The sequence below is a fragment of the Branchiostoma floridae genome, chromosome 6, assembly GCF_000003815.2.
Source record: "Branchiostoma floridae strain S238N-H82 chromosome 6, Bfl_VNyyK, whole genome shotgun sequence".
In the NCBI taxonomy this organism is placed as follows: Eukaryota; Metazoa; Chordata; class Leptocardii; order Amphioxiformes; family Branchiostomatidae; genus Branchiostoma; species Branchiostoma floridae.
The window spans coordinates 1181609-1193586 of record NC_049984.1 but is presented as its reverse complement, the minus strand read 5'-3'; the positions used below and the strand labels follow the sequence as shown (position 1 = coordinate 1193586).

The 11978-nt window shown below is 45.8% G+C and overlaps 2 protein-coding genes across 2 annotated transcripts in view; both read left to right on the top strand.

The window, feature by feature from the left end:
- LOC118417401 (protocadherin Fat 4-like) overlaps window positions 1-7774 on the top strand; it is an 18387-nt gene extending 10613 nt beyond the window's left edge. Inside the window, exons 12-23 of the mRNA XM_035822958.1 lie at window positions 22-28; window positions 448-838; window positions 1106-1307; window positions 1680-1953; window positions 2324-2440; window positions 2894-3062; window positions 3530-3627; window positions 3920-4051; window positions 4413-4503; window positions 5029-5313; window positions 6456-6613; window positions 7586-7774. Coding sequence (XP_035678851.1) covers window positions 22-28; window positions 448-838; window positions 1106-1307; window positions 1680-1953; window positions 2324-2440; window positions 2894-3062; window positions 3530-3627; window positions 3920-4051; window positions 4413-4503; window positions 5029-5313; window positions 6456-6613; window positions 7586-7774 — 2113 coding nt within the window. The remainder of the gene's footprint in view (window positions 1-21; window positions 29-447; window positions 839-1105; window positions 1308-1679; window positions 1954-2323; window positions 2441-2893; window positions 3063-3529; window positions 3628-3919; window positions 4052-4412; window positions 4504-5028; window positions 5314-6455; window positions 6614-7585) is intronic.
- Window positions 7775-8153: 379 nt separating this feature from the next.
- Window positions 8154-9857, top strand: LOC118418596 (cadherin-11-like). The gene is made up of 3 exons (XM_035824593.1): window positions 8154-8377; window positions 9046-9249; window positions 9666-9857. Exons 1-3 carry the CDS (start codon window positions 8168-8170, stop codon window positions 9843-9845), a joined length of 594 nt encoding a protein of 197 aa, XP_035680486.1. The 5' UTR covers window positions 8154-8167; the 3' UTR covers window positions 9846-9857.
- Window positions 9858-11978: the final 2121 nt, after the last annotated feature.

Below are 11978 nucleotides of genomic sequence, written 5' to 3'. Positions count from 1 at the left end.
TGAGTACACACTGACCATCAGGGCACAGGTGAGTTAGTACACACGGACCATCAGGGCACAGGTGAGTTAGTACACACTGACCATCAGGGCACAGGTGAGTTAGTACACACTGACCATCAGGGCACAGGTGAGCTAGTACACACTGATCATGAGGGCACAGGTGAGTTAGTACACACTGACCATCAGGGCACAGGTGGGCTAGTACACACTGATCATGAGGGCACAGGTGAGTTAGTACACACTGACCATCAGGGCACAGGTGAGCTAGTACACACTGATCATGAGGGCACAGGTGAGTTAGTACACACTGACCATCAGGGCACAGGTGAGCTAGTACACCGTAGAAAGGTTTCCACAGAGTACAGAGTCTTTGTATTTTCCCAGTTTGATGTTTTGACGCCTCGGCAGTTCAACTCGTCACAAAAGCTGAGCTCGTTGTTTCCACAGGATCGGGGTTCTCCGTCCCTTTCCACTTTTACCAACGTCAACGTCACGGTCACTGACGTCAACGATAACGCCCCTTCCTTCGATGACGACACGCTGCGTCACGCCGTCACCAGAGAGCCCATCCGAACCGAGGAGAACCTGCCGAACGGGACTCACCTGTTGACGCTGTGCGTGACGGACCCTGACGCCGGCGTGAGCGGGGCGGTTCACCTGGATGTCGACACGGGCGGGTTCTCTGCAGTGATGCTGGACGACTCCACCCAACACTGGGCCATTGTGAGTAGGGGGGTGCTGGACCGGGAGGAGAGGGAGACTCATGAGCTCGGCATTACTGCTACAGACATGGGAACACCTGCCTTATCCACCAGCATCACCATAGTGCTGGTAGTCGGTGAGTATGTGAAGTATTCTGATGGTCTGTTGTTCAATACTACTGTTAAACGAAAATTGAAAAATGCAGAAATTTAAGCCACTTTCCACACAACAAATTGTGTCTGTACTGAGCGAGTCATATTGACTGCCTATTCTTTCATTTTGAAAAGTAGTCATCTGACGTCTCACACCAAAGTCCTTGACACCCCATACGGCATAACATCCACCGCATATAACTGATAACCTAAACAGTAAAGCTAACGACACTGTTCCATCTGGTACACAGATGACGTCAATGACGTGGCTCCGACGTTCCTGGAACCTCCTGACGAAGTCACCTTGCTGCGTAGATCTCATCCGGGTACCCTGGTCGCCATATTTGCTGTCGAGGACCCGGATGTCAACGGCGCCATAGAATACAGCATTGCTCAGGATCGTCCTAAGCTGTTCGATATCGACGATAGAGGAGTTGTCTCCGTAAAAAGAAGGTAAATCTTCCTTTACTAGGGTTAAACTCATGACACAGTTCAAATTAGTAATACCTGCCGAAGACATGTCAGGAGGGGGGAATGTTATCCTCCCCGCATGCAGATCTAGACTTTGCCAAATGCTACGTAGGAAACCTTGGTGTTGGCGATCTTCTTCTTCTTCATCTACGAGACATCTTTAATGAGATGAGGCACGGGGGGTGAGGGGTTCGTCTTGGTACAGGCGACACGCGTGGCTTGTAGTTGGCTTTGGCTTTTGGCTCTTCAGTGGGCAGGGGCGCCACTGACAGGTAAAATAATTTCCTACTTGTGCTAGATCAAAAGATCAAAGCTAAATCAATTAAAGCATTTTTTTTCAAAAATTCTTTCCAGTCTTCCCGATCCCCACGTCACAGATACAGTGAACATGAATGTGACCATCGAGGTGACGGACGGGCTCCACCTCACCAACACGACACTCCAGGTACACGTAGAGGACGGCTCCTCTCTGTCCAGTCTGGAGTTTCAGCGGGAAAATTACCACTTCGACGTCGTCGAAAACTCGGCACTGGGGACAGTCATCGGGACAGTTAATGTGTCAAGCGACGAGCCGGTCCAGTACAGTCTTCAGTCGCCGCAGCAAGACTTTACAATCGACAGCAGTACAGTAAGAACAGTTCTTGTCCGTCATTTAAAACACACATATATATTTGTTGTAAGTCTTATCTTTATTTGTATGTTGTTGTATTTGTTTATGTATAAGATTTCATATATATGCTTTTTATTGATGTGAGCCCTAGAAGATTATCTCCGTTTTGGGCTAAAGGGCATCATAATAAACTGAAAAAACTCTCAACTCACCCGAGAAACGTTTTCTGTTCTGACTTAGTTCCTCAGGTTCAAACAATGAACGAAATTGTAAAGTAAAATGTATGCCTGCTTCACTGAATGTATCGTGGCAACCAAAGACAAAATAGCCCTATACATGGGTCACCTTTACCTACACGGCCGTGTTTCCTTCTCCTCTTCATTTCCAGGGTACGATTAGGACACATCGTCAGCTCGATAGGGAGGAGGACGCCAATCACGATTTCATCGTCGTAGCGACTGAGTCGGTTGTTTGGTTCGGGTTTCCCAGAAAGGCGTACGCAGTGGTGAGTAACATTGTGACTGTACAGTGTCGGTATGCAATTTAAACATCGAACATCGACGTTTGTTTCTTTTGGATGTATTTCCGTCTTAGGCACATTGTTTGTAGTTCTTCATTGTATAAAGATGTAGTACGTTCTACATCAATAGTAACTATGCCTTGATGTGTAGTTCTGCTATAAAACCTACCGGTCACTCGATGTTACTGACGAAAGATAGTGAATGCTATTCTGATCGACACATGTGACCGTTTCCAGTCATATCCAGTTGCTTGAGTAACTGTTATCTGCCATAAAGAGTGACAATTGTTTATTTCGAATTTTCATATTATCGATTGAAATGTCGAGAACATAATGTAACAGAGCAATAAAAAGACTACGCGACATTACTCACGGTGTAGTAATGGGTTTGAAGAGTTTTAGAAAATACTATTAATGACGACTTCTTCATTTCTGCAGGTTTCGGTCCGAGTTCTAGACGTGAATGACAACGCGCCAGAGTTCGGCAGGGAAGCCTACACTGCGCATGTCTCAGAGGATGCGTCTGGTGGTGACGTCATCCTCACGCCCTCCGCATCTGATCCTGATGATGGAGAGAACGCCGACATTGTCTATAGTAAAGCTGAGGGTCAGTAACTCATGGCTGACTGTGTCCAGCCACGATATAGTCCAGTTAAGAGTCCATGTTTTAGGACAGACATGCTCTCGGCACGTTACGTGAGAACGCCGACATTGTCTACAGCAAAGCTGAGGGTCAGTAACTCATGGCTGACTGTGTCCAGCCACGATATAGTCCAGTTAAGAGTCCATGTTTTAGGACAGACATGCTCTCGGCACGTTACGTGAGAACGCCGACATTGTCTACAGCAAAGCTGAGGTTGGCTACATTGTCGATGCTATGTACATATATGCCAACAGGACTGGTAAAATCAAGATAGTAATGAAATGGAAGTGACGCAATGCATGTTAGTACGTATAGGTATGAATTGGCTGTCTTGAAATACAGTCGGCTTAATTTCTCTCGTGAACCTAAGATATATTACAACTGTGTCTAACAACGACAAATATGTCTCAACCTTTATCATGCCATGACAGGAGACGACACGTTCACAGTGGACCCGGAGACCGGAGCGGTCCGAGTGAACGCTACTCTAGACAGGGAAACGGCCGACAGGCATCTTGTTGTCGTGCAGGTAACGGCACCGGAGGGTGATTTGATAATACAATGAAATATTCTCCATTTCTATGTTGTCTTTAATTCCCATTACTACGAGAGTGGGATCGCAGCCCGGTTGATTGGTACACTATCAGTCGTATGCGACTTTCGAGGACTACCAACAGAATGCAAGACACTTGAATTCGAGAACAGATAAGGGTCTGCTGTATTGGACATGACTTTACAATGCATGCAGAAACCAAACCAAGCATGCCATCGACACTGTGTGGTTTATTGATAAGCGATGCGTTTCCTTCTGTTTACTCCAGGCCACGGACGGAGGAAATCTGTCCTCCACTGTGACAGTCACCATCCACGTCGGCGATGTGAACGACAACACTCCGGACTTCACACAGGATCACTACAACATCAGCGTGCCGGAAAACAACGACGATAAACGGGTAGGTTTAGTGTTTTCCCGTTAAACACTACTAAGACATTGTGCTTTAGTTCCGAAGGTGAGAAACCTGGCTGTTGACCTATAATGTGGTATAAGTATAGCGCGATATTGGCATTAAATCTGTTTCTCATGATGCCACGCTATGAGTTATGCTATCCAATGTATACTCTGACTGACTGTAACATGACAATGTTAAACAGTCTGGTGCACCTTATTGGACAGAAAGACTGCGAATAGTATCTACCAGAGAGTATCTACCAGACTTCATGGGTTGCTGTGAAATAGTAGAAAGTGTCCAGATAGACGGAATGATATGGCAGACAAGCTATACACTTAAAACACTTTTTCCTTTTATCTTACAGGTTCTATCAACTGTTGCTACGGACGACGACATTGGGCTGAATGGTCGAGTTCGGTACTCCCTGGTCGGCGCAGATAACTTCACCATAGGAGGTATCAAATGCTTTGACTATTCACGATCTTCACTTGCCTATTCTCCCACACAGAGCCATCCCACAGCCATACATGAGCACAATCATCTCAGACATTATTTATGGCTCTGTGGTGGAGAACTTAAATGGCAAGAAAATGTTGATCTCTGAGAGTTTTTTTAAATCTTTTTTTTATATCAGACACAAAATACAACACAGTGGTGCCGTACTCAAGCTAAGTACTATGTAAGAGGTACCACTAACAAAATACATTCGGTAACATACAAACAGGTATTTATTGACAGCTTTAGAGTTTATTGTCACACGTGTCATGGGTATAATATCATGTCGTTGTACGGAAAGAGAGCAAAAGTGCACGATGTACGTTGTATAGTGGCGTTAAACGGCACTGCATAAATTTAATACGAATAGAACATGATTGATTTTAGCTAGCTACTACTTATTACAAATTTTTCTTCAGAGCTGACCGGAGAAATCTCGACAACTTTCACGTTCGATCTTAAGTACATCTCCTTTTTTGTCCAAGAACTGACAGGAGAAATCTCGGCAACTTTCACGTTTGATCGCGAGTCCGTCTCCTCCTACAACTTCACGGTCCTGGCGGTGGATGGAGGCGACCCTCCCCGCTCATCAGCAGCAGAGGTCTCCGTCACGGTCACGGACGTGAACGACAACAGCCCGGCGTTCCTGCGCACGCCGTACCGGGAGAAGGTGGCGGAGGACACGTCGACGGGCACCAGTGTGTTCACCGTGACAGCAACGGATGCAGACTCCGGAGACAACGGAGCTGTGTCATACATTAGGAGGCCAGGTTTGTGACGTCTACTTGAAGAGTTACTCATTTTTATTTCAATCACTGAATGTACAAACAACGCTTCGGCCGTGCTCATAAAGTCTGACCTACTAGCACATGAAATCTGGAATAATAGTTTGGTCTGTGGTTGATTACAAGACAGGGGACAGTCTGTAGTAGCACTTTCGGAAAATATGCAGTTGTACTCCGGAGAAAACGGAGCTGTGTCCTACAGGAAGAGGCCAGGTTTATGATTTGAAGAGTTAGTCAAAAGACGATACATTTTGCTTCACTCACCGAAAGTACAATCTTTGTTTCGGCCGTGCTCATAAAAACTGACCCACACACCTGTGACGCACGACTACCTAGAACAATAGAGTGGTCAGTGATTAATTACAAGATAGGGGACTGTACATGTCTGTAGAAGCACTTTAGGAAAATATGCGGTTGTGTCCTACAGAACAAGACCGGGTTTGTGATGTCTACTTGATGAGTTTGTCAAAGACGATAGATTTTTCTTCACTCACCGAATGTACAATCATTGTTTCGGCAATGCTCATGAAAGCTGACCCGCATCACTGTCTGTAGTAGCACTGTAGGAAAATTAGCGAAGCAAACCACACCATTGTAGCAGCTTGTATGCATTCCACGTAACACATCAACTACGTTTCTTCGGCAATTTGAGAAGACTGGTAGGTTTTGATACGGACAATCTATCCGACGACAATTTAGTACAATTGCTTTTAAGTGGATCTTCTTTTCTGTCCTCTGCAGACAACTCCAAAATATTAATGTTTGTGCAGACTTTCTTAATAGATACCAATCGCTTCAATAATGACTAAACATCATCCTACCAGTCTTAAGGGACTTAGTTAATCATCATATTCTCAGTTTATATCTTTGAATCTTCATTTGTTGTTTTTGCTTCAGTGCTTTGCCTACGTGTTATTTTGTTATCTTGTTTTGTTTTGTTATCTTGTATTTATTTATCCATGTTTTTTTATTCTTTTGCGGTGGCGGCATGAATATAAGTCACGACTTGAGTGTGACGTCACCATATCTTGTAAATATATGTTGCAATAAAAAAAACTACGTTTAAAGTCAAACACAACAAAATTGTCCCATTACCATTCTCAAAAACTTTGTTTATTAATTCCTAGACGGCATCTGTGGCGACCTGTTCCTGGTGGACAGCACCACCGGCGTCATGAGGACCCGGCAGTCTCTTCAAAGCATCAACCAGACTGAGCGGGAATACTGCGTTGCCATAGTGACGGCGTACGATCACGGACCGGAGCAGAAACGCACGTCCGTAAAGGTAAGACTATTTTCGGTCTCACTACTGTCGCTGCCTTAGAACAATAATAGCAACAATCCTATTAAGTTTACAGCTGAACTAAGCTTCAAAACGTCCTTACTTGCCGACCCAAATACAAATCAATATCTTTATCACAATTTTTGACACAAGTGTTGTGAGTTTAGAATAGAGTAGTGCTACATATAGAGAAAATCAGTTGGTAAGGTAATCCCCCACCCCCACCCCAAGGTTAGTGAGCCAGCCTCGGTTTAGAGAGGGGAGAAACAAGAATGGTGTGAGTTGCATCAGTCAGTCTGGATTGCAGATCCAGAGAAGGGAGAATGGAAAGATCTTGTCGAGAAGTTGCAAATAAAAAGGTTTGTGTTCTGCACGTCTCGTCTCGACATCATTCAATTGGAAAGAACCTAACAATGGCGTTGTCGGCAGGATTGGAAGAGACCGAGACTGACGTTCACAGATTATTATCTTTATTACAACCTTCGACGCAAATATCCCAACAATATATAACAGTATATAACATGAGCTCACCTGGCATTGTTGATATAACATGAGCTCACCTGGCATTGTTGATGTAACATGAGCTCACTTGGCATTGTTGATGCAACACGAGCTTACCTGGCATTGTTGATATAACATGAGCTCACCTGCCATTGTTGATATAACATGAGCTCACCTGGCATTGTTGATATAACATGAGCTCACCTGGCATTGTTGATGTAACATGAGCTGGCATTGTTGATATAACATGAGCTCACCTGCCATTGTTGATATAACATGAGCTCACCTGGCATTGCCTTTCTAGTTGCACAACGGATTACCGCACACTTCTGTTAACTGCGCGGAATCCCCAAATGCCAAACCGTGAGTTCCAGCTAGATTACTTCTTATTATTTTAGCAGCCGGATAATTGCACAAAATTCCCTGGCAAATAGTCCGTGCAATAAAGCGACTTCTATTGTATCTATTTCTCAGGTTGTGTTCAACATCACGGATGCCAACCGCCACGACCCGGTGTTTGAGAGCACCAGACTGAGCCGCACCGTTGATGAGACCTGGAACGTCTGGCGGGAAGAGATGTTCACGGTCACGGCCACGGACGAGGACAGGGGAGTGAACGGGGAGGTGTCCTACAGGATCCTGGAGGACTACGGTAAGGGCTAGTCTAAGACTAGATCTTTGCCCGCCCTGAAGTTGACGAAATATGGTGTCTTTGAATCTGTAAAGTCATCCTGCCTGCAAACTTTTATGTCACCATGATCGAACAGTTCGACTTTAAAACAAATCACTTCGCGCCAAAGCTGTCCTCTTTACATTTTTGTGGCCCAGCATTCAAACATTGAGAGGAATTTCTTGTTTCAGATATGATTGTACATTTCTGATATACTGTGAAATATCAAATTCTCTGTTGACGATTTATAGCACGAGTGAATCTCTAGTAATCTTGAGAAGAGGGTTACTTGTAGTATAAAACTGTCGACGATGGCACATTTGTATTGATTGCATTGTATTGATGGCAAGGTTTTTTTTTTGCCAGGCATCTTCACAGTTCTCAAAATGAACGAGTCCGGGCAGGTGTGGGCGAACCGCTCGCTGGACCGCGAGGAGCGGGACTTCTACAACCTGACCCTGGAGGCGTCTGACGGCGCCGTCGTCAACCCCAGAACCGCCACGGCCGCGCTGGACATCTGGATCGACGACGTGAACGACAACCCGCCCAGGTTCGTCCGAGACAACTTCACGGCGGAGGAAATCATACTTTCACAGGTATGTCGTTGATGCCCTTTTTTTTATTCTCCTGTCGATTTGACAGATGAGGAGGCAGACAGGCATTTTACCTGACCTGCACATGACTTTTTATGGTGAGGGGGGGGGGGGGGCAATTCCTTCTCTACCCTCTCGTCTATTGGAGCACTAAGTCTCACAGGGGCAACTGTATGCAACGTGTGAGGCGGCTCTAGCAGATGTAACTTTGTTGTTCGGAGTATCCGTCTCCTAGGACGTTGATGCCTTACTTAACTAGTAAATACTACACCCGTGACTACACTGCACCGAGATTTGTCCAGATTCATATTTTATGGAATGTGGCAAATATAAGTATCGGAGGAGAGGGGGAAGAGAGGTCCAGGCCTACAAGTAGAACACAAGGCCAGCAAGAGGGAGTGGTCATTAGCACGGCGCCTATTTGTCGCCCTGTCCCGGGTTCATTTTAATTACGAGTTTGGCCCGGCCGTTTCCCCAAATAGTCCGGTAGCCACAGGCTGTCTCTTGGGGCCACGCAAGATTCACTCTCGTAAACTACCCGTAAATAGAACCGTATCATCACTGGTGAGGTTCTCAAGGATTTCGCCCCAAGCATCACCCTATCCCTATCACGGATCTTTGGTTCTTGTTTAACTCAGACATCTGACTTCAAGTTCTGTATGAAATTACAGAACACCTCCGTGGGAACCTACGTGACCCAGGTGACCTCTACAGACGAGGATGTCGGAACAAACGCCATTCCCCTGTACCGGATAGACTCAGTGCTGGACATGCACTTATCCAGTCCCACTCATCTCTTCACGATCGACAGGTACACCGGGGACGTCAACACTTCGTCTACGTTTCCCAACCTCACAGAGGACTACTACGTCAATGTATGTGTCAATCATGTACTACGCATATTCTAAAGCAAAAACACCAATTGAATGCAATCGGCTACGAGGCTTATATATATATATACCACTTTTGAGAAGAATTTAATCAAATATACACACAACTGAAGTTCATAGCTTGGGAAGCTTTCGAGACGCACTCTGTCCCTTTTTCAACCCGGTAGGTCTCATCTTGAAGTTTCCTTGTCACGTGACGGCTGATAGAATTGTCACGTGACAAGACACAGTCATATACAGGTCTGAGATAGAAACTCTTCCTCTATTTACATGATAGATAGCAAGTGTCATGTGTTAATTAAGCCTTGTTGAACAGATTTGGATACAAAGTACCCTACAATCAAAAAAGACACAACTCTGACCCCCTGTAAACTTTGTCTCAATCTTTCATGACATTTCAGGTCACCGTGAGTGTGGAAGACGCCATGAACCCTGACCTCAGGCTGGACTTCCTGACCCTTCGCATCGTTGTTCCCTTCATCAGTACCAACAGGCACTCTCCTCGGTTCCCTCAAGGTACGGTCTTAGACTCGTCAGTACCAACAGGCACTCGCCGTGGTTCCCTCAAGGTACGGTCTTAGACTCGTCAGTACCAACAGACACTCGCCGTGGTTCCCTCAAGGTACGGTCTTAGACTCGTCAGTACCAACAGACACTCGCCGTGGTTCCCCCAAGGTACGATCTAAGACTCGTCAGTACCAACCGGCACTCTCCGTGGTTCCCTCAAGGTACGATCTTAGACTCGTCAGTACCAACAGGCACTCGCCGTGGTTCCCTCAAGGTACGATCTTAGACTCGTCAGTACCAACAGGCACTCGCCGTGGTTCCCTCAAGGTACGGCTTAGACTCGTCAGTACCAACAGGCACTCGCCGTGGTTCCCTCAAGGTACGGCTTAGACTCGTCAGTACCAACAGTCACTCGCCGTGGTTCCCTCAAGGTACGGTCTTAGACTCGTCAGTACCAACAGGCACTCGCCGTGGTTCCCTCAAGGTACGGCTTAGACTCGTCAGTACCAACCGTTTGTTTATGTGCCTGACGTGCATCTGTGACGTCTACTTACACGTCACATTGGAATGAGTTTTCTATATCTGAATATTGGAGACTAGAGGGTGCTTAACACTGTTTCAAATACTGTACTTCAGAAAAATACAAGCTTATTTGTACGGGAACGGAGACCAATTTGTAATGTGTCGTTAACAGTTGAGTAAAACACAATGGCCGACACGGGGATTTAGAGGAAACTTGAAAGGTTAGAGAAGGGATTGCATTATTCCTGTCAGTAACTCTGCCCATTGATCCAGCACATGACGCTCATGGAATTCGAAGCCAACCTACAACAGTCTTCCTCAGCATCGTAAATGACCAACCACTTATACCCCCCTCACATTAGGCGAAAATCGATCGGACGACGAGTCTGCGAGCTCTAAATTACGAGGAGGCATGACCATGATGCCGACGAAGAAATGGCAGAGTTCCCCCCCTTCCCGTCAGGGTCATGCCTCCTCGTAATTTAGAGCTCGCAGACTCGTGGTCGGATCAATTTTCGCCTAATGTGAGGCGGGTATTACGACACGTTACCTAAAAAAACATGATGTCAGCTATCGGTCAAAAGTGCTACGAAGTCTATACCGCCCGCCGACTCTGCATAGTGGCGGCTGGTGTAGTCTGACGCTGCCTTTGCTTGTTTCCCGCTCTTTCTGTAGTACTGTACACGGTGAATCTGACGCGGGAGGATCTGATTGGGGGTTTGGGGCGTACCATTGATCTCATTACCGTGTCAGCTGAGGACGCCGACGCCGGGCCGGACGGGCAGATAGAGTACAGCATCCTGAATCCTGACGACACATGGGTATGGAGACCTTATTCTTATACGTTATGTCTATATTGAAGGCATTACGTGCGTCTATATTGAAGTGTTATAAGACGTTTCATACGGCATTCCATCTTCTCGTTGTTGTTATTGTTGTTATTGTTTTCTGTTCAGTGACTTTCAATTGTTTGTGATGTAATGCCATGTCCCCTTGAAGTACCGTCTCTATTATGGACAAGGCGGAGTCCCAAGTTTTGGAGATTTTCACTTGAAGTCTTCCCTTTTGGATGCCACTGGGGCTGCCACACACCACTTGTCTTTCCTTTCCTTCAGTTTGACCTGCTCGGCTTCTTGTGGATAAAGGAAGGGGCAGTTTTCCTGGTTGTTAACCCGAACGGAACGGTGCTCACTGGTCATGCCCCCTACCGACAACGTATGGTCATACAGGCACAGGACGGGGGCCAGCCAGCGCGGACGGGGTAGGTCTGCTGTTCAGAATCAGTCAATTAGTAAAGTGGACGGTATCAGCACATTGTTAATTGTTCAAGTTACTTACATCGCAATAACCGCCAGATTTTTCACCAGAGTTGATTGTCCTAACCAATGTAACAGACGTATCTCCACAATGGTGTCTGTAGATTTCTACACGCAATGATGTTGAAGGTAACCATCACTTTATCATGATGAAAAACGCTGAGAAGCTGTTCATCTGTCTTAACCCTTACTGTATATAGGTTAATATGTCGAAAAATGTTTAGCCCCTTAAGTCAGTCATGTAGACGATATGTTAAACTCAACATGTTAGAATATTCAGCATGAAAGTTCATCTGTGTTGGTAGAATACATTATAGAGAATTGCTAAACTTTCATTGCAACACAAAGATAATGTAGGGACTTACCCCT